This window comes from Hyla sarda, chromosome 3 (genome assembly GCF_029499605.1).
Source record: "Hyla sarda isolate aHylSar1 chromosome 3, aHylSar1.hap1, whole genome shotgun sequence".
NCBI lineage: Eukaryota > Metazoa > Chordata > Amphibia > Anura > Hylidae > Hyla > Hyla sarda.
The window spans coordinates 333,078,114-333,101,249 of record NC_079191.1 but is presented as its reverse complement, the minus strand read 5'-3'; the positions used below and the strand labels follow the sequence as shown (position 1 = coordinate 333,101,249).

The 23,136-nt window shown below is 44.2% G+C and overlaps 1 protein-coding gene across 7 annotated transcripts in view; it reads left to right on the top strand.

The window, feature by feature from the left end:
* Positions 1 to 23,136, top strand: part of LOC130362585 (sulfotransferase 6B1-like) — a 121,734-nt gene that overhangs the window by 46,329 nt on the left and 52,269 nt on the right. For all 7 annotated transcript variants that reach the window (XM_056567331.1, XM_056567332.1, XM_056567326.1 and 4 more), the window contains 2 exons: positions 5,258 to 5,367; positions 12,073 to 12,162. In XM_056567331.1, the coding sequence (XP_056423306.1) occupies positions 5,258 to 5,367; positions 12,073 to 12,162 (200 nt within the window). The remainder of the gene's footprint in view (positions 1 to 5,257; positions 5,368 to 12,072; positions 12,163 to 23,136) is intronic.

Below are 23,136 nucleotides of genomic sequence, written 5' to 3'. Positions count from 1 at the left end.
TCAGAATATGACAATTTTAAACGTATAAATTTTCCTGCATGTAGTTATGATTTTTTCCAGAAGTACGACAAAATCAAACCTATAGAAGTAGGGTATCATTTTAATCGTATGGACCTACAGAATAAAGATAAGGTGTAATTTTTACCGAAAAATGTACTGTGTAGAAACGGAAGCCCCCAAAATTACAAAATGGCGTTTTTTTTTTCAATTTTGTCTCACAATGATTTTTTTCTGTTTCGCCGTAGATTTTTGGGTAAAATGACGGACGTCATTACAAAGTACAATTGGTGGCGCAAAAAATAAGCCATCATATGGATTTTCAGGTGCAAAATTGAAAGCGTTATGATTTTTTTAAATGTAAGGAGGAAAAAACGAAAATGCAAAAACGAAGAAACCCTGGGTCCGTAAGGGGTTAAATTCCAGAATTTTTAAGAAGTTATTTGATAAGTTGACGTGTTTGGTGTCAACTGCTGTCCTTATTCTGCCAAACCATGGTAGCCATGTCTCTGGGAAGTCACCCCCCACCCCCAACAGTGTTATGGCAGGGGGCCTGAAACTGGAGAAATGTACCTAATTTCATACCTGATTCACAACCAATGCAAGGTTGTGATGACGATTCTGTAAAATCACTGACTGCTGCTGCCTGATCATTCTTCTTTGGTTACTGTAAACGGAATATCAAGTCTCTGCATCAGTCAAGCAGACACATCTGTGTCAGGTATTGCACTACTGTGTAAGGGATCCAGAACAAGACAAGTCCATAGTTTTCTTGGTCAGGGGACCTTGCACTGTTGTGTTCATGAGGGAGCACTTATTTTTCTTGCTAATTTGTGAAAACTTCATAAGGACTATTCTGCTTGCAAAAGACAGTATTTTTGTTAAGTAACCATGAGTTGCCAAGAATTGTCTTAAAGGGGTACTCCGGTAGAAAACTTTTTTTTTTTTATCAACTGGTGCCAGAAAGTTAAACAGATTTGTAAATTAGGAGAAAAAAAATGGTAGAGAGGCTCGTATTAACCTAGTGACCAATGGCTCGAGCTACTCAAATAGCACCTATACCAACGGTGCCGAAAAAGGGGAAGATACAAATTAAAGAAATTGGGGCTCAGAGTCTTGAATATTGGATTAAATTAAAACGTTTATTAAATATGATATAAAATTGTACGTGGGAAGTAGCATTTGGACGGAATTGTCCAAATCTACTATAAGTTCCAGCGAGCCTTAAAGTCTCTGAAGTTACTGGTCACCTTCTTGGAACTAACTAAGCTGTCAAGACTATTCCACCTGTCTACCTCAGTAAAGCTGCCTTGTTCTGTAACTCGGCATCTGAGTAATTATTTGTCCCCGCACCTGGCCTAGGATTCAGCAGCATAACTTCGGGTGGTGTAGAGGTTAAACCTCGCCCTGGCGTCACAAATACAAGGGGTTAATGCCATCTGCCCCTAGGATAATAACATCTGCCCTCATCACACCCTAAACACATTCTGAATGCTGGGCAGTGGAGTACCCCTTTAAACCAATGTATGATGACCAACTGGGTGGACAGGGAGAGAGAGCCCTAAGCTGTCCCTAGTGACACTCTCCCTGCCTACTTGCCCATATAATCCTAAGCGGTGAACCGACAACTTGGAGCCGGTCCCTGCCTACGCTAAAGTGCAGTGGCGAAAAAAAACAAAGAATATGCATGGTCGGTCACAGGCCAGAAACAGAATGGGAATACAAAAAAAAACAGAACAGATAAACCAGACAGGATACAAATACTAACAGGGCGGAGTATAGAGTATAAACAAACAGGATCCAGATAAACGGCAGACATGAGAACATGAACTAGACTAGGTATGGAACAGGTACACAGCAGAAATCCAAGAAATGCAGGGGACGAACGGAATAACTGAGAGCTAAAACACTAAACTGATCAGGTAATATAGGACACTGTTCACACTGGGACAAAGAACAAACAAACTGGACACCCCACTCCACAAAAGGAGTAGATGGCATAATAAAGTCAAATAGAGAACAAGCTAGCGGGACACACACCACTGTGTGATCAGGATGCTGACCTAGTAGGAAACAGAAATATAAAAACACGAAACACAGGACTAGAACGGATGAGTCAAAATAGACTCCAGGATACCAAACAGGAATTATTACATACAGAGCACAGGTCAAACTAGACTAGACTCAGACAGTGTGAACACAGACTAAGCAGAAAGGACATACAATCCTAAAAACCAACTGATGTAACACAGACTAGAACCTACAATAAACAAGACAATTTAACCATAGCTAAAACTAAGATATATCACAGGATAAATACAAGGTGCATGCTCAAGCAGACTTGGAAGTGTATTGCACAATAACCAGCACCAGAATGCAGGAGCACTCTGGTTAAATAACCCCATCCGAGTTGTCATTCATTCAGAATATTAACTATTCCCTATCTAGGGAGAATAGCAAACTGCTCTGGACATACTAGTGTGTGAATGCACACCTAAACAGAAAAATACAAAAACAAATAAATGGACATTACACAATGATTCCCTTGCACTTGCCAGTTAGTGCCTGTCAATTGAATTTTATATGTGACCTAAGTATACAGTCTCAATTGAATCCTGGGACAGAGCAAACTGGGTCAGAATTCCAAATAGAACCTGTTGTTACTTTAACAACCAGGCCGGGAGAACCACCCAGCTTCAATCCCTTCTTATTAGGGAATCTGATAGACTCATATCATTGGGAGAATCATTTTTTTTTTTTTTTTTTTAAACAGTGGCTTCAATCTAAAAACCCTATCGTGTTGTAGAACAACTAAGCAATACAGTAAATCATATTTCCAGGCAAATAGTTTTTTTTTTTTAACTACTGGAATACCCCTTTAATCAAAGGGAATAATGTGTAATAATTTAAAAGAAAACTATTGTATTTTCCTGAATAATGCTTCACATGCTTAAAGGGGTTATCCAGGAAAAAAACTTTTTTTTATATATCAACTGGCTCCAAAAAATTAAACAGATTTGTAAATTTTTTCTATTAAAAAATCTTAATCCTTTCAGTACTTATGAGCTTCTGAAGTTAAGGTTGTTCTTTTCTGTCTAAGTGCTCTCTGATGACACGTGTCTCGGGAACTGCCCAGTTTATAAGCAAATCCCCGTAGCAAACCTCTTCCAAACTGGGCGGTTCCCGAGACACGTGTCATCAGAGAGGACTTAGACAGAAAAGAACAACCTTAATTTCAGAAGCTCATAAGTACTGAAAGGATTAAGATTTTTTTTAATAGAAGTAATTTACAAATCTGTTTAACTTTCTGGAGCCAGTTGATATATAAAAAAAAGTTTTTTCCTGGATAACCCCTTTAAATGTTCTCCTACATTTTGTTTTCATTTGTGGTATAATGCAAATTCCATCGATTCACATGGTGGGGCAGTAAAACTTCTGAAAACAGTATATGCCTGGGAAGGGTGGAAATTTAGAAGATTGTTTCTTGCACAGGTGTGCTTAACAATATAACAGGATTAAATGTACATTCTCCCTATATAATATGTATAATTGAATTTGAACACACTGAATTGCCACTTATTGTCAGATGCTAGTTTCGTGGATTAAAGGGCATTAGAGTTGGAAAGAGATATGTACACATTTGTTTTGGCAAAGACTTTGGACTTAGAGGGGGTGGGGTAGGAGGAAGGTGGAGTTAGCAATGAAGGTGAAAAGGAAAAAAAAGATAGTGTAAGAAAGGAAAAGGAGAGAGTGGAGCATACTGCATGTTTTACTATTTCACGAATTAAATGAAGTTAGAGCCTTATGCAGGGGTCACACTAATAAAGTGCATTATATTTGGCATAGACAATTCATTCGGAAAGTTTCCGGAACCTTTCATTTTTTCACATTTTGCTATGTTGCATAATAAAATAAAAAATATATATTTCCCCATTCTTCTGCACTTAATTATCCGTAATGGGAATGTGAAAATAGAATTTTAGAAATTTTTCGCAAATTTGTAAAAAATGAAAAACTAAAATTGTGTATTTGTGTCCAAACGCATTGACAATTGAAATTTAGCTCTGGGATCTCCCATTTCTCTTGATTATCTTTGAGATGTTTCTGCACCTTGATGGAGTCATCTGTGGTCAATTAGGTTGACTGATTTGAAAAGACGCAGCCCTGTCTATATGTGTCTCACAGCTGACAATGTATATCAGAGCCAAAACCAAGACACGAGGCAAAAGAGAACTGACTGTAGAGCTCAGAGACATGATTGTGTAGGACCACAGATCTGGAGAAGAGGACCAAAACTTTCTGCTGCACTGAAAGTTCCTAAGAGCACATTGGCCTCCACAATTCTAAAATTGAAGACGTTTCTAGAGCTGGCCACCCTACCTATGTAATGGGGGGGGGGGGGGGGGGGGGAGAAGGGCCTGCCCAGTATCATCCCTACAGAGAAGCATGGTGGTGGCTGTAGGGGTGTTTTTCAGCAGCTGGGACAGTAAGATTGGTCAGGATTAAGGGAAAGCTGAATGGAGCAAAGTACAAGATATACTCTTAATAAAAACAAGATCCACAGTGCTCTGGGCCAATGGTTTACTTTCCAACTAGACAATAACCCCATGCACACAAACCATACAACACAGGAGTGGCTTAGGGACAACAGTGTGACAACTCTATGTATTTGAGTGGTTCAGCAAAGCCCTGACTTAACCCCTTAAAGACCAATCCTATTTTGGCCTTAAAGGCGTACTCCGCTGCTCAGTGTTTGGAACAAACTGTTCTGGGGCCGGCGCCAAAAGCTCGTGACGTCATAGCCCCTCAATGCAAGTCTATGGGAGGGAGTGTGACAGCAGCCATTTTGGCTCATGGAAGATCGCGGGGGTTCCGTCAGCTGCTGGCATCTTCAACTTTCACTTTAGACGCCATGATCAACATTGATCACTGCATCTAAAGGGTTAAATGATGGCCAGTGGCGAGACCTCCGCTGCCTGGCATAAGCAGTGAGTGTTAGGCTACTGATAGTAGTCGACATTCACTGCTCTGAAGCGAGCGCAGCTCCTAAGCCACTCAAGGATTTAGGGCATACAGGTACGCCCTTGGTCCTTTAGTACCATGGGTGTACCTGTATGCCCTTTGACCTTATCAGGTTAAACTCAGTCTAACATATCTGGTGAGAATATCTCTGGAGAGGCTGAAATCGCTGCCAAAGATGTTTCAACTAAGTGCTATGTGAAGGGTCTAAATACTAATGTAAATGTTTTCTTTGTTTCAGGAACAAATTGGTTGATTCAGATACTGTGTGAAATAGTGTCCTTAGTACACCATAGAGAACCTTTGCCAGATGCAACAATGATTGAATTTGGAAGTCCAGAAATACTTGCGGTGAGAGAAACATAAAACAATATTGTAGATGCTAGGTTCCACATTGTTGCTGTTATTGCCCTACCAGTCTTTGCTCAGAGATGCAACTATTATCTTAAAGGGTACCTCTCATCAAATAAACTTTTGATCTATTTTAGATTAATGAATGTTGAATAACTTTCCAATATCATGTTAATGAAAAATATGCTTCTTTCTATTGTATTTTTCCCAATCAGTCCTGTCAGCAAGCATTTCTGACTCATGCTGGAGTCCTAAACACTCAGAGCTGCCAGCCTGCTTTGTTCACAGCCAAACAGGCTGTGAACAAAGCAGGCTGGCAGCTCTGAGTGTTCTCTTTTGTGAACAAAGCAGACTGGCAGCTCGTAGTGTTTAGGACTCCAGCATGAGTCTGAAATGCTTGCTGCCAGGACTGGTAGGGAGACCCCTAGTGGTCATTTCTTCAAAGTGGAAGATTAAATAGAAAGAAGCATATTTTTTAATAACATGCAATTGTAAAGTTATTCTGCATACATTAATCTATAATATAGCAAAAGTTTTTTTGATGAGAGGTACCCTTTAATGATCTACCTTAACATGAATCCAAGTAATTTGGATCCAACAGCAAGCTATCTTCTGAAGCAAACACAAAGGGAATCACAGTGTTATTTGTATGTTCTTTGGCTCTCTGTATAATGCCTGAGGGTATGTTTATATTTTTCCAATAGCTAAAAAAAAAAGCGGTGCAATATGTGGCATAAATTCCGAGGGGAGCTTCAAAATTCTGTGACATATTTCTTTATTCTCTTTAATATGTTCATGGTGTCACGATGCCGGCTGGCAGGAGGTGGATCCTCTGTGCCAGAGAGGGATTGGCGAGGACCGTGCTAGTGGACCGGTTCTAAGTCACTACTGGTTTTCACCAGAGCCCGCCGCAAAGCGGAATGGTCTTGCTGCGGCGGTAGTGACCAGGTCGTATCCACTAGCAACGGCTCAGCAGAAGGTCGGGGGCAGGCGGCAAGGTTCGTAGTCAGGATGGATAGCAGAAGTTCAGGTACACAGGCTTTGGACACACTAAACGCTTTCACTGGCACAAGGCAACTAGATCCGGCAAGGGAGTGCAAGGGAGGAGATCAGATATAGCCAGGGAGCAGGTGGAAGCCAATTAAGCTAATTGGGCCAGGCACCAATCATTGGTGCACTGGCCCTTTAAGTCTCAGGGAGCTGGCGCGCGCGCGCCCTAGAGAGCGGAGCCGCGCGCGCCAGCACATGACAGCAGGGGACGGGAACGGGTAAGTGACCTGGGATGCGATTCGCGAGCGGGCGCGTCCCGCTGTGCGAATCGCATCCCCGACGGCCATGACAGTGCAGCGCTCCCGGTCAGCGGGACCGACCGGGGCGCTGCGGAGAGAGAGACGCCGTACGCGCTCCGGGGAGGAGCGGGGACCCGGAGCGCTAGGCGTAACAGTACCCCCCCCCTTAGGTCTCCCCTTCTCTTTGTCCGGTAACTGCCTCCCCTGGGATGAGGACACCGGGAAAGGATGGAGGGATTCCTCAACGGCAGGCAGTACAGCAGGAGTGGGAATGGGGAGGGAGGGCAGAGGGCGAGGCCTGGCACGGGGCAGTGTGACACCAGGACGAGGGCCATGAGGAGGCACCGAGGCTTGCCTGACTGGACTGGGAGGGGGGGAGAGGCACTTCTTATGGCAGGCAGAGTCCATAAAGACCTTAGGGAGACCGGATACAGGGGGAACCACAGGGTCACGGCAGGGAGTACTGGGAACCGGTTTAAGGCAGTCCTTGAAGCAAGAGGTACCCCAGCTCTTGATCTCCCCTGTGGACCAATCCAGGGTTGGGGAATGGTGTTGAAGCCAGGGTAGTCCAAGGAGAATTTCGGAAGTGCAATTGGAGAGGACCAAAAACTCAATTTTTTCGTGATGAGTTCCGATGCACATTAGGAGGGGCTCCGTGCGGTAACGCACGGTGCAATCCAACCTGGCTCCGTTGACCGCGGAAATGTGGAGTGGCTTGACGAGACGGGTCACCGGGATGCGGAATTTATTCACCAAGGACTCCCGAATAAAATTCCCAGAGGCACCAGAGTCCAGGCAGGCCACGGCTGAGAGGGAAGAGTTGGCTGAAGGAGAAATCCGTACAGGCACCGTGAGACGTGGAGAAGCCGACTTAGCATCAAGAGACGCCACACCCACGAGAGCTGGGTGCGAGCGTGCGTTTCCCAGACGTGGAGGACGGATAGGGCAATCCACCAAAAAATGTTCGGTACTGGCACAGTGCAGACAAAGATTCTCTTCCCTACGGCGATTCCTCTCTTCCAGGGTCAGGCGAGACCGATCCACTTGCATGGCCTCCTCGGCGGGAGGCCTAGGCGCAGATTGCAATGGAGACTGTGGGAGAGGTGCCCAGAGATCTAAGTCTTTTTCCTGGCGGAGCTCTTGATGCCTCTCAGAAAAACGCATGTCAATGCGAGTGGCTAGATGAATGAGTTCATGCAGGTTAGCAGGAGTTTCTCGTGCGGCCAGAACATCTTTAATGTTGCTGGATAGGCCTTTTTTAAAGGTCGCGCAGAGGGCCTCATTATTCCAGGATAGTTCAGAAGCAAGAGTACGGAATTGTATGGCGTACTCGCCAACGGAAGAATTACCCTGGACCAGGTTCAGCAGGGCAGTCTCAGCAGAAGAGGCTCGGGCAGGTTCCTCAAAGACACTTCGAATTTCCGAGAAGAAGGAGTGTACAGAGGCAGTGACGGGGTCATTGCGGTCCCAGAGCGGTGTGGCCCATGACAGGGCTTTTCCAGACAGAAGGCTGACTACGAAAGCCACCTTAGACCTTTCAGTAGGAAACTGGTCCGACATCATCTCCAAGTGCAGGGAACATTGCGAAAGAAAGCCACGGCAAAACTTAGAGTCCCCATTAAATTTGTCCGGCAAGGACAGGCGGAGGCTAGGAGTGGCCACTCGCTGCGGAAGGGGTGCAGGAGTTGGCGGAGGAGATGGTTGCTGCTGTAGCAGAGGCAGAAGTTGCGACTGAAGTTGCTGCACCATGGTGGACACTTCCGACAGCTGGTGGGTTAGATGGGCGATCTGTCGGGATTGCTGGGCGACCACCGTGGTGATATCAGAGATATAAGGCAGAGGAACCTCAGCGGGATCCATGGCCGGATCTACTGTCACGATGCCGGCTGGCAGGAGGTGGATCCTCTGTGCCAGAGAGGGATTGGCGAGGACCGTGCTAGTGGACCGGTTCTAAGTCACTACTGGTTTTCACCAGAGCCCGCCGCAAAGCGGGATGGTCTTGCTGCGGCGGTAGTGACCAGGTCGTATCCACTAGCAACGGCTCAACCTCTCTGACTGCTGAAGATAGGCGCGGTACAAGGGAGTAGACAGAAGCAAGGTCGGACTTAGCAGAAGGTCGGGGGCAGGCGGCAAGGTTCGTAGTCAGGATGGATAGCAGAAGTTCAGGTACACAGGCTTTGGACACACTAAACGCTTTCACTGGCACAAGGCAACAAGATCCGGCAAGGGAGTGCAAGGGAGGAGATCAGATATAGCCAGGGAGCAGGTGGAAGCCAATTAAGCTAATTGGGCCAGGCACCAATCATTGGTGCACTGGCCCTTTAAGTCTCAGGGAGCTGGCGCGCGCGCGCCCTAGAGAGCGGAGCCGCGCGCGCCAGCACATGACAGCAGGGGACGGGAACGGGTAAGTGACCTGGGATGCGATTCGCGAGCGGGCGCGTCCCGCTGTGCGAATCGCATCCCCGACGGCCATGACAGTGCAGCGCTCCCGGTCAGCGGGACCGACCGGGGCGCTGCGGAGAGAGAGACGCCGTACGCGCTCCGGGGAGGAGCGGGGACCCGGAGCGCTAGGCGTAACACATGGCCACTGATTATTCTCATTCAGCTTACTCACATCTGTGAGTAAACTGCGCATGCGCATGTGACTTGCTGATCCCTGTGTGTCTGCTCATAACGGCTGATTGCTGCTACGAACAGACAATGCCTGACAAACAAGCACAGTAGGAGGCTCACTCTAGGGATGGTCTACAGCACATCCTCAACATCAACTTCCAATTAAAACAGACTTTACACTGACAGAACACATGCAGAACACTCCAGACAATGTAGAACTAGTCCGGCAATGCTAACACAAAAAAAACGTCCAGCTTATTAGATGGCATGGCAACACCCGAAGGTATCCTATATGGGGGGTGCTATTCCAGAAAGGCTCAGTCTATGAATGTCCCACAGTGTATAGAAAATGAACAGAATGCACTCACCCGTAAATGACTTGCATGTAGAACTTTCAGTAGTATTCAGTCAAAGCAGACAAAGTACAGCGGGTAGATTCAGTGGGGCAACCTTGCGGCTACGAGGTTGCTCCACTGAATCTCCTCCCTGTACTTTGTCTTCTTCAACTGAATAAAGTTCTAAAAGCAAGTCATTTACGGGTGAGTGCATTCTGTTCATTTTCTATACACTGTGGGAGATGCAGAACACTCTCTGGATTATTGCTTTACCTACAATTATTGTATTTCTGCGGTCCTACTCCAGTCTGTTGTTTATTCATTACTGACCATCACAGAGATCTTCTTCTAACACCTGCTATGCTTAAAATAGCTGCTGAAGCTTTGTGCATAGGCTTATATACAATCATGGCTGTAAATGTTGGCACCCTGAAATTTTTCAAGAAGATGAAGTATTTCTTACAGAAAAGGATTGCAGTAACACATGTTTTGCTATACACACGTTTATTCTGTTTGTGTGTATTGGAACTAAACCAAAAAAAGGGAGGAAAAAAAGCAAATTGCACATAATGTCACACCAAACTCCAAAAATGGGCTGGACAAAATTATTGGCACCCATAACTTAATATTTGGTTGCACACCCTTTGGAAAAATAACTGAAATCAGTCACTTCCTATAACCATCAATAAGCTTCTTACACCTCTCAGCCGGAATGTTGGACCACTCTTCCTTTGCAAACTGCTCCAGGTCTCTCTTATTGGAAGGGCGCCTTTTCCCAACAGCAATTTTAAGATCTCTCCCCAGGTGTTCAATGGGATTTAGATCTGGACTCATTGCTGGTCACTTCAGAACTCTCCAGCGCTTTGTTGCCATCCATTACTGGGTGCTTTTTGACGTATGTTTGGGGTCATTGTCCTGCTGGAAGACCCAAGATCTCGGACACAAACCCAGCTTTCTGACACTGGGCTGTACAGTGCGACCCAAAATTCATTGGTAATGCTCAGATTTCATGATGCCTTGCACACATTCAAGGTGAAGTGGAAGTCTCCTTCAGGACCTAGTGGATATCTGTTCCTGTCCAAATCAATTATTATTTGATGCATGCATCAAAGTGAATAACACACTGACGCGTTGTTCAGTAAAGAAATTCTTTCTCTTGTTTATTACAGCGTTTCAGAGGTTTATATAGACTTCAGAATTAACATAAGTTACCACCCACATTATTGATTAATTATTAGTGACGTGTGTGTTTAAGATACGTGTACATAGTTTTTGTTATATGCAAGTCTGACTTGTTTGCTCCTAAGCACTAAGCAATTATTAACCTTGTTCTTCTCCCCAAATATAATTTTGACGTTACTTCATCTCTCTGCAAACCGCTCAATCTTGATAGTCACGCTGCACTGGGGGAGAGGCTGATTTTTGTCTGGTCAGCTAATATCGAGCAAAGAACTAAGCAGATGTAAAATAAGTAATTTTATCAATTAATATGTGTATATATATATATATATATATATATATATATATATATATATATATATACATATATATTAAATCCATTGCAAATGCACCCAGTGCCAAAGGCAGCAAAACAACCCCAAAACATAGTTGAACCTCCACCATATTTCACTGAAGGTATTGTGTTCTTTTCTTTGTAGGCCTCATTCCATTTTCGGTAAACAGTAGAATTTTCGGTAAACAGTAGCCCAAGTTTGGTTCTCGTATCTCTACTCAAATGGCCTTCAAAAATGACTGGAGCTGAATTCAATGGGAAAACTATAATTTTGCTACTATGATTATAACAGCCATACAATTTAAGTGCAAGAAACTTGTTTTGGGACATTTTTTGGTAATTTTTTCTTACAAATGACTAGATTAACTGCAAACTCTCCCAAGGTGGTGTAAAGTTAGGAAGCAGTCATATTAGCATTAAAAAAAAAACACACACTACAGCACAGCTAGAAAAAAAAGCTATAAGGCTAGGTTTCCACTTGGTTTTTTTTCTGGCAGTTTTTGGATATCTGCCACTGCAGTTTTTGAGCCAAAGCCAGAAATGTATTCAAAAGGAATAGGAAATATAAAGGAAGAACTTATACTTCTCCTCCCTTATGGATCCACTTCTGAATTTGGCTCAAAAACTGCAGTGGCAGATATCCAAAAACTGCCAGAAAAAAACCCAAGTGGAAACCTAGCCTTAAAGGGCAAAGTTACAATGAAAATGGCCTGAAAATGTGTTTTGCTTGTAAAATTTTGATTTTTAAAATGAGCCTTAGAATACACTGTGAGAACATAGCCTTTTTCCTAACCATCTCTCTATCTCTAGAATTTTGAAAAACTGTCAAGGTTGGTATAACATTTCAAGAGCACATAAAATATCAATGCAATGTATTTTTTGTTCACTATACAATAGAAATGTGACACAGTTTACTTAGTAAACCTTCTTAAATTTTATAATTTACTCCATTTAGAGATTTAAAGACAGACCTTCACCAAGGATACTTTCAACCCATTTGGATTTCAAGAATATTCCGAAGTCTTTTTTTGAAAAGAAAGTTAAGGTAGGTGCTTAGAAGAGCAACCAAAGAACCATCCATTCTTCTTCATATCTGAATTTGCATATTCATTTTTAGAAGGGTATTAGAGCAAAATAGTCAGCAAATACCGTATTTTTCGCCGTATAAGACGCACTTTTTCTTACCCAAAACTGAGGGGGAAAAGTTGGTGCTTCTTATACGGCGAATACCTGTGGCCATCCCCGGCCGGGACCCGCGGTTAATACAGGACATCACCGATTGCGGTGATGCCCTGTATTAACCCTTCAGACGTGGCAATCAAAGCTGACCGCCGCGTCTGAAGCGAAAATAGCACTAACCCGTCTGCTCAGTCGGGCTCTTCGGGACCGCCGCGGTGAAATCGCGGCATCTTGAACAGCTTACAGGACACCAGGAGGGACCTTATCTGCTTCGTGCCGGGATCCCCTGCATCGATGGCGCACTCCTTCGACAGTATCACATCGTCGCGCACGCCGTCCCGTCATCCAATAGGAGCGGCGTGCGTAGAGACGTGCTCGTGGCGATGGAGAGGGTGGATCCTGGGGAAGAAGACGTCCGGAGCGTCGGGGACACCACGGGGATGCGGTGACAGCCATGGAGCGACAAACAGGGCAGCGGTGAAGGGTCCGGAGTGTTGGGGACACGTGAGTATTACCTCCTATACCAGTGGTCTTCAACCTGCGGACCTCCAGATGTTGCAAAACTACAACTCCCAGCATGCCCGGACAGCCAACATGCTGGGAGTTGTAGTTTTGCAACATCTGGAAGTCCGCAGGTTGAAGATCACTGTTGGGTTCAGAATCTTTTTTTTCTAGATTTTGGACCTTTAAAATAGGTTGTGTCTTATATGCCGGTGCATCCTATAGGGCGAAAAATACGGTAAGGATTATTTATTGCATGATAAAAAAAATTCTAAAATATTTTTACAATCTCTGCTTCTTGTCACTCAGTAGGAGCTGTCACTGTTCATTTCCAGTAGGTTCATAGTTAATATTTGTCTCTGTCAGATCATATGAACGGGATCATTTATTATCCTCTGAAAGGAAACAATGAAGGTTCCTGTTACGTGACTGTAAGCAGAGATCTTGAAAATGGTTAGGAATTACCGTATATACTCGAGTATAAGCCGACCCGAGTATAAGCCGAGACCCCTAATTTCAACCCAAAATCCCAGGAAAAGTTATTGACTCGAGTATAAGCCTAGGGTGGGAAATACCTCATCCCCCCCTGTCATCATCCAGACCCGTCATTAACATCCTCATCATCATCCCCTTGTCATCATCCCACACATCCCCCCTTCATCATCCCCTTATCATCCCACACATCCCCCTTCATCATCCCCTTGTCATCATCCCACACATCCCCCCTTCATCATCCCCTTATCATCCCGCACATCCCCCCTTCATCATCCCCTTATCATCCCACACATCCCCCTTCATCATCCCCTTATCATCCCGCACATCCCCCCTTCATCATCCCCTTATCATCCCACACATCCCCCCTTCATCATCCCCTTGTAATCATCCCCACCCCCCTTCATCATCCCCACACCCCCCCTTCATCATCCTCTTCTCATCATTCGCCCTCAGTGGTCTTCAACCTGCGGACCTCCAGAGGTTTCAAAACTACAACTCCCAGCAAGCCCGGGCAGCCATCGGCTGTCCGGGCTTGCTGGGAGTTGTAGTTTTGAAACCTCCGGAGGTCCGCAGGTTGAAGACCACTGCGGCCTTCAACATCATCCAGCCCCCTCTGACCCCCTTTAGTTCTGAGTACTCACCTCCGCTCGGCGCTGGTCCGGTCCTGCAGGGCTGTCCGGTGAGGAGGTGGTCCGGTGAGGAGGTGGTCCGGGCTGCTATCTTCACCGGGGGCGCCTCTTCTCCGCGCTTCCGGCCCGGAATAGATGCGTTGCCTTGACAATGACGCAAATGACGCACCTCTGCGTCGTTGTCACGGCAACGTGACTATTCTGAGGCCGGGCCTGAAGCACTTAGAAGAGGCCTCCCCGGTGAAGATAGCAGCCCGGAACCACTATCCCACCGGACCACCTCCTCATCGGACAGTCCTGCAGGACCGGACCAGCGCCGAGCGGAGGTGAGTACTCAGAACTAAAGGGGGTGAGAGGGGGCTGGATGATGTTGAAGGCCGCAGTGGTCTTCAACCTGCGGACCTCCGGAGGTTTCAAAACTACAACTCCCAGCAAGCCCGGACAGCCGATGGCTGCCCGGGCTTGCTGGGAGTTGTAGTTTTGAAACCTCTGGAGGTCCGCAGGTTGAAGACCACTGCGGGTGGGGGAGTTCACTCGAGTATAAGCCGAGGGGGGTGTTTTCAGCACGAAAAATCGTGCTGAAAAACTCGGCTTATACTCGAGTATATACGGTAATGCAAAAATAAATAAATATATATATATATATATATATATATAAAATATAAGTTTTTATTATACAAATAATAATCTTTTTTTTACTAAAGAAATACTGTTTTATGTTAGAGGGATTTTCTCAGTCATCATTTATCACTGAAGAAAGTGTAACAGACTATGCTTTTCTATACTGTGATGTGTACTGGCCCAAAAGGACACTTTTCTGGCATATCTTGTATGCATGGGGCATATGGACACACTCAGCATTGGTCCCGCTTCTGAATATAGAATCTAATCTCTGCCAAAAAAAATATCCTCTGCAGCCAGTACTCAGGGACATGTTGCAGTTGATAGGAGAATGTAAAGTTACAGCTCGAAGAATCTGTAATTGGATACATTATATTCAATTATTTCCTTGTTTTTATCAGGTTTTTAGTATTATTGTAAATATATTGTTTACTCAAGCTGTACACTGATAAAATAAATCTGCCCTTTGATCGCTAATATTACTTGTCCAATACTTCCTGCTGACTCTGAGTATTAGAAAATAGGAGCAAAGTTTGCATTCAACACTATGCATAACAATAGACACTGCCCATCATCTATCAAATACAGAAACCTATTTGCTGTCCCCATCTCCATGTTTGGGTGCTTTCACTTCCGTTATGAACGCCCATTAGGAAATCGGCAGTTATACGGCCGGTACAAAATCACTAACGGTCGTTAGAAAATCCCATTATAGTCTATGGGATTTTTCTAATAGCCGTTTTAACACGTTATCGCCTGTTATTAATAACGGCCGTTATTTTGTGAAAGGTGAATGAACGGGAGAAATAGTACATGCACTAATTCTCCCGCTACTATCGCCCATCACAAAATAACGGCCGTTAATAATAACAGGCGATAATGGGTTAAAACGGCTATTAGAAAAATCCCATAGACTATAATGTTAGTGATTTTGTACCGGCCGTATAACTGCCGATTTCCTAACGGGCGTTCATAACGGAAGTGTTTTAATAGTCATTGTAGGTGTAAGTGTAATGTGTAGGAGCATTACATTTATTTAATGGTCACAGAGCATTTGATACATTTTGCGAAGTTACACATTTTCTGAAATTTCACTCTTCATATACACCAAAAAGTTAAGCTAAGTCTGGGCTGGTGTAGGTTTTTGGAATTTTTTGCCTTTCGCAGTTCATAAAACCCTTCCATATCATGTGTAGTGCCAAAATCAGTGAATTGCAACTCAAAATCAGCAGAAATGTGTAAACCAAAAGGCAAAAACAAAGGCACAAAAAAGAACACTTGCACCAAAATAGCACCAAATATAGACAGAAAAAAAAGTGTAAACGCAATGATAAATGCCGGCCACGGTATGCAGTACTGTGCACAATACTCCAAGTGAGGTCTCACCAGTGCTCTGTATAGCGGCATGATACCACTCACTATTCATCCAAGCATTCTGCTAGCGTTTCCTGCTGCTCTATTACATTGTTTTCCTACCTTTAAGTCTTCTGATATAATTACTCCTAAATCCCTTTCCTCAGATACTGAGGTCAGGACTGTGTCAAATATTCTATATTCTGCCTGAGGGTTTTTACACCCCAGGTGCATTATCTTGCACTTATCCACATTGAATGTCAGTTGCCAGAGTTCTGACCATTCTTCTCGTTTGCCTTAATCCTTTTCCATTTGGCGGATCCCTCCAGGAATATCACATATCGCAAAGCTATTAAGGGAAGTTTATCAACAAATTTAGAGCCTTTTTTGGTGTTGAAAAGTTACAGAAATGTCTTTGTTGCGTTAAATTTGTGTAAATTTTGGCTGCTCCACCCCTGAAGTGATTTTTGCTACACATTTTTGGTCTTTCACTTTTCAGTGGTTGCTGATTTATTTAGTGACACTTTGGTTCAGTGGCACAATTAGGCTGGGTTCACATATATCAGGCATCTGGCATAGTCTGATGCTAGAACTAATCCTATTCATTTGAATGGGACAGTTCACAATCATCCAAATCGTCCCAATTTTGATGCCGGATAGTTGTACACACCGGACAACACTGGACAGGGGAACGCAGCTTGCGATGCCAGAAACAATGGATGCCGGATGCCATACAAGTTATGACAACTGATGCATGTTGTCATAAGTTGCGGCATCAGTTACGTGGAGATTTAGACTGAGTTCACCTAGGCCAGATGCCAGACATATGTGAACCCAGCCTAAGGGTACGTTCAGACAAGCAGATTTAAAAGGTGTATTTTTCTGCGAATCTGTATGCTGTCTTTACATGTGCCTGCTCAGAGCGGCAATACGCTGCTATGAGCAGACACACTGCGATGCCACATGCCATGCAACCATTTAACAAATCTGGTGCACATACACATCGTGTTACCCCCAAACAGATTAAAGGTGTAGAAAAACCATTCACATACACCACATGTGACGAATTCCCCCTATTATCTTCCTAAGGGTTCTTTCACATGTTGATAACTTACAGCAGGTTTCCTGCTGTGGTAGATCGGCTGCGGGTTTAACTGCCATTCACTTCAATGGGTCTGCCCACAATCTGCAAATCTGCCATTATTGTAGATTTACTACAGACTCATTAAAGAGATTGGTAACAAACCTCACAGCTGATATCTCACCATAGGATATTTGCTGCGAGTTTATAAACGTGTGAACGAACCCTAAGGATAGGGTCACATTAGCGTATATGCAGCGTATTTTCTGCTGCACAGCCCTGTGTGTCTGCTCATAGGAGACTACGCAGCATATTTCCCTCTGCGCAGTGAGAAATACGCTGCCTGTACGCTATGTGCGACCTTACCATTAAGTAGTATTTATAGGGAAAAATATCTCCATAATATAGAGCTGTACAGGGGAATAATATGGCATCACATGGTGAGCACTGGGCCAACAAAAGTAGTCTCTGTGCAGTATATGCTTTGTAGCTGAGTGATATTAGCCCAATGTCCCTTTGTGTTCCACACACATTTTTAAATAAAGCTGTTCCCGCACACAAAGCCCAGGATTAACACTTGTGAAGCCAGAGTTCCCATGAAAGAACTTTCAGTTTAACTGAATTATTTTTGCAAATCCAGATTAAGACTTGTATACAACTTTCATAGTACAGTTTAGTCAGATGAAAGGTAATTTGATCACTGTCCCCTAAAACAATAGTTCTTTTGAAGATACTTTGCAGGAATAAATCTTTAGTGTTTTTCACACATGTACATGGAACTATACTCTCTGCAGATATGTATAGATGCAAAAGCTTCTCTAGGTTGCAAATGTTGTTTGTCAATTAAAAAGTGGCTGGGAGGTGAGGGCAAGTAAGGAGGAGTGCCAGGCTGTGAATATATAGTTTGCTTTTATACCCTAAGAGCTATCCAATGACATCTGCAACTCTTAGTAGCGAATAGAGCTGACAGCTTCCCTTTAAGAAACAGAACAACAACCAACAGTTTTAATTAACCCCTAAAAACATTACTGTTGTTATAAACAACTTTCTTCCATTTAATACCTCCTTAAAATCTAAACATTTTCCTAATATACTTCATTAAAAAATTTGAGGGTCTCTTTAATTTTGCAAACTAACCCTGAAAATCCGGCCTTTTTGGTCCATTAAAAAAAAGGACCAAAATATCTGAGCGGAGGGGGGAGGGAGGTGTTGTTATCTCCATTCTGTGCCTCAGAGCACAGACAAGATTCCGACAGCTTGCAGTCTTTAAAAGAGTACTCTGCTGCGTGACATAGGGGATAACATATCTGATTGCAAGGGTCCAGCTGCTGGGAACCCCCCCCATCTTTGCTGCGGCACCACTGTCATCCAGTGCACGGAGCGAACTCCGCTCCGTGCCAGATGACTGGCAATCACAGCCTCCACGCCCTCTCCATTCAAGTCTATGGGAGGAGGCTTGAAGGCTGTGCATGCATGGAGAGGGCGTGGTGTGACATCACGATCATGGAAGCCCCAGGCTTCCGTGACTGTAACACCGCAGCCCTGACCTGGGGATTGCGGGGGGTCCCCGCGGCCGACCCCTTGCGATCAGACATGTTGTCCCCTATCCTTTGGATAGGGATAACATGTCTAGGGGTGGAGTACACCTTTAAGAAGACAAGCATTTCCATGTACAGTGACAAGCAATATAAGGTGCTAAACTATTGTTTATATGCAAAATGGTTTCTCTTTGGTCATTTTATGATCTCATTTCTTGTGTATTTGCACCATATAGATTCCACATGGCTGCTTTAGGGTTGTAAAAATCATGGTCACAAAGCTGTGAAAATGTAAAAATCTTAATTTTCTGGCACGAAATGCAGGTTTTTTTTTCTGTCCTTGCACCATATACAGGTAGTTTCACATGGCTGCATTATGCAGACCTCATGATAGCCTCTCAGAGAAATTCAAAAAGACTCATCACAGAAATACATAGATCAAAAGGAATTTAACATATTAACACATGCAAATTACTATGGATTCAGGTCTTAGGACACTTTACTATACTGATTTAAGCATTTTTTTTTTTATTTTCGTGCTAATGACAGTAACGCTTTAAGTACAATGGGCATAAATGTACATTCTGTTGCTCTAATACTTTACTTCGCCAGGACATACATGACCACATTGCTCTGTCATTAACCTCACTAATTGCTGCGAATGTAGACAATCCTCATATGGTCAAACATGAACAAGTGGTCTGAAAAGGGCCAGTTTAGGGATGTGTTTACACAATGCAGTTGAATTGTGCTTCCTGACACTTTTTTAAATTATATAAACTATAAACTGCAACACTGAAACTGTTATAAGCAGTTGTCCACCAATTCATTTGTGTTCTTTGAGCAGTATTGTGGCCATTGTTTAAGAGAATGCACAGACTATCCTAGTGACTGTTTCAGCAGCCTCTTTATATTTTATGGGGGGGGGGCATACAATTTGACTGCAGTGTGTGAATCCAGACTAAAACAGGGGGGAAGGAATATAGTAAAAATATAGTGCAAGGATTTTTGCCACTATAGGAAAAAGCTAATTTTGCAACCCCCTTTACCCCACCCATTGGCTCCGCTCATTGACACACCCCACCATACTACTGGGGTGACACACTTTAACAAATCTGCTCCTCATGTAATCACCTTACTACTTGGGTGACTAGAGATGGACGAACTTTTCAAAAATTGAATTCGGCCAATTTGCAGCAAATCTATATTAAAAACAGCTATTTCTGGCCTACAGAGAGCCTCAATAGGGGTATAGAACACTTTGCTGTGTTCTAACACGCATATGGAATGTGCTAGGGTAGTGAAATAATACTGTTATTCAGAATAACATGCAGATTACCGGCATCGCTTTTAGAATCACTGACGCAGAGCGGCACAAAGACAGAGCCTGAAAGTGGCGTTAGTATGAGGAGACCATATAGTGGCTGAATGACACAGCTTGGATGAGGCTGAAGCATGAGGAGACCATATAGTGGCTGAAGGACACAGCGTGGAGGTGTTGGAAGCATGAGGAGACCATATAGTGGCTGAATGGCACAGCCAGGAGTTGGCAGCAGCATGAGTAGACACTAGGCCTTCACAATAACTAAGATTAAAAGATGAATTCAGAAATTTAGACCGAAGATTTTGGATAGCTAGTGCTACCTACCATAACAAAATTTTTATTCCCAGACCTAGGCCCAGCAGCAGTATCAGTAAACCATATATTGCCTGAATGACACAGCCTGGAGTTGGCTGAAGCAGGAGGATACCCTAGGGCTTCACAATCCCCAAGAAAATACACAAGAATTTTTTTAATTTAAAATGAAGATTTTGGATAGCTAGTGCTACCTACCATAACAACATTTTTATTCCCAGGCCCAGCAGCAGTATCAGTATACCATATATTGCCTAAATGGCACAGCCTGGAGTTGGCTGAAGCATGAGGAGACCATTGAAATGTATGATTTTTTTTATCTCCCAAGTGTTAGTGTCTCGGACCCAGGCGTGTGGGTACAAAGGGCCAAATCTAACAAGCCCCCACAGGGCTCATGTGGCCGTGAGATGTAGGCGCGACATCTCCTTTGCCCTGACCAGCCATTGTTTCCAACACTTTTCGCCAAGGCAAACCATGTAAAGAACAACGTGCCACTGAGACTTGTCCGGGCAGTGGAGGCTGAGGACACAGTGGAGGATGAGGAGGCTGAGTTCCACACTGTCACAGGACCAATGGGCTGACAGAGTGGAGCAGGAAGCAGCATGAGTTCACAAGAGGGGTTCACAACCCCGAAATTAAAAGGTGAATGTTGAAATCTCTATTGAAGATGCATGTTAGGTAGTGCTAAACATCCAAAAATGCAAGGCCTAAGCTCAGAAGCATCAGTAAGCCAAGTAGTTCCTGAAAGACACAGTCAGGAAAAGGCATCAGCAGTACACAAGAGGATTTCATAACTCCTAAGATTGAAAGATCAATGTTGAAATGTCAATTAAACATGTATGTAAGCTAGTGCAAAACATCCAAAAATGTAAGGCCCAAGCCCTGAAGCATCAGTAAGCCAAGTAGTTCCTGAAAGACACAGGAGCAGTCAGGAGCAGGCATCAGCAGTACACCAGAGGGTTCATAACCCCTTACATTGAAAGATCAAAGTTGTAATTTCTAATAAGCATGTATTTAGCTCATGCTAAACATCCAAAAATTTAAGGCCCAAGCCCAGAAGCATCAATAAGCCAAGTAGTTCCTGAAACACACAGTCAGGAGCAGGCATCAGCAGTACACCAGAGGGTTTCATAACCCCTTACATTGAAAGATCAATCTTGAAATCTCAATTAAGCATTTATGTTAGCTAGTGCTACCAGAACATATTTGGAGTTAATATCCCAGTCCCAGTAGCATCAGAAAGCGATATGCTGACTGAATGACACAGCCTGGAGGTGGGGAAAGCATAAGGAGCCCATGTAGTGTCTGAATGGAACAGCCTGAAGGTGGCTGAAGCATGAGGAGACCATTGAAATACAAGAATTTTAAATTGAAATCTACGATTTTTTAATTGAAATTGAGGATTTTGAAATGGAACTTTTAACTCCCACGTTTTAGTTGCCCGGGCCACGGTGTGTGGGTACAAAGGACCTAATCTAACAAGGAGTCACATGTCAGCACAATGACAGAGCCTGGAGGTGGCATCAGTAGGAGGAGACCATATAGTGTCTGAATGGCACAGTCTGGAGTTGGCTGAAGCATGAGGAGACCCCAGGGCTTCACAAAAATTGTCAGAATACCACCTGACATTCAAAATAATAAAATGATAGATACCTTCTCTGAAGAAAAGAATCCTTCATTAGATGACAATATGAGTATTGTGTGTTCCAGTGACACTAGCTCATCAGAGGAACAGGAAAATATGATACAACTTAATTCTGCAACTGAAGAACCACAACAAAGAATGAACGACTTAAAGCCTACTGGAACTGAAGAACTTTAAAATGGTAAATCTACCACCCTTTTAAAATGGTAAGTCTACCAACAGCCAGTGGTCAGTATCTTCAGTTACCTGTTTCTGCTAGTCCTTGGCAATATTCCTTTTATTACTGGTCTGGTATCAACATGGCAATAATGCTGGGAGAGTAACTCAAGGATAGCCACATGTTTCCTACAATACACAGTCAATATATGGAGACCATATAGTGTCTGAATGGCACAGCCTGGAGGTGGCTGAAGCATGAGGATACCATATAGTGGCTGAATGGCACAGCCTGGAGGTGGCATCATGAGTCCTGAAAGTGACCCTAATGCAAGGAATTTCTGAAACTGGGAACCAGCGCCTTAATTATGTTTTGCAATATACATGGCAGCACAATGAGGGAGCCTGTAGGTGGTAGCATCAGCATGAGGAGATCATAGAGCAGCAGAATTATAGAGCCTGGAGGTGGCAGCATGAGCATGAGGAGACCATAGAGCAACACAATGACAGTGCCTGGAGGTGGTAGCATCAGCATGAAGAGACCATAGAGCAGCACAATTATAGAGCCTGGAGGTGGCAGCATCAGCATGATGAGACCATATGGCGGCACAATGACAGTGCCTGGAGGGGGTAGCATCAGCATGAGGAGACCATATGGCGGCACAACGACAGAGCCTGGAGGTGGTAGCATCAGCATGAGGAGACCATATGGTGGCACAATGACAGAGCATTGAGGTGGTAGCATTAGCATGAGAAGACCATATTGCGGCACAATGACAGAGCCTGGAGGTTGTAGCAATAGCATGAGAAGACCATAGAGCAGCAGAGCCTGGAGGTGGCAGCAGCAGCATGAGTGCCATGCCAACGGAGGGTTGAGTGTGAGGAACCCACCAATTGTTGACTGGGGGTGTAGAATGTCACTTGAGATGAAGTGGATGACCGAATGTACCGATCAATCATGACTGCTGGGTTGCTGGTCGCGACACGACTGCTAGCTGACACCGGCAGCTCAGACCTCTCGCTGCGACTCCGGCTGGCACACACCCCTACTCTGCTGTGACCTCTAGCTACGCCTGATGAATTTAGGCCTCTGGCACTCCTCTGTGCACGTCCTGGCAATACTCTTCCTGACATACTTATTGCGTATATGAGGGGAGTACAATACGCTTAACTACAGGGAGAGTG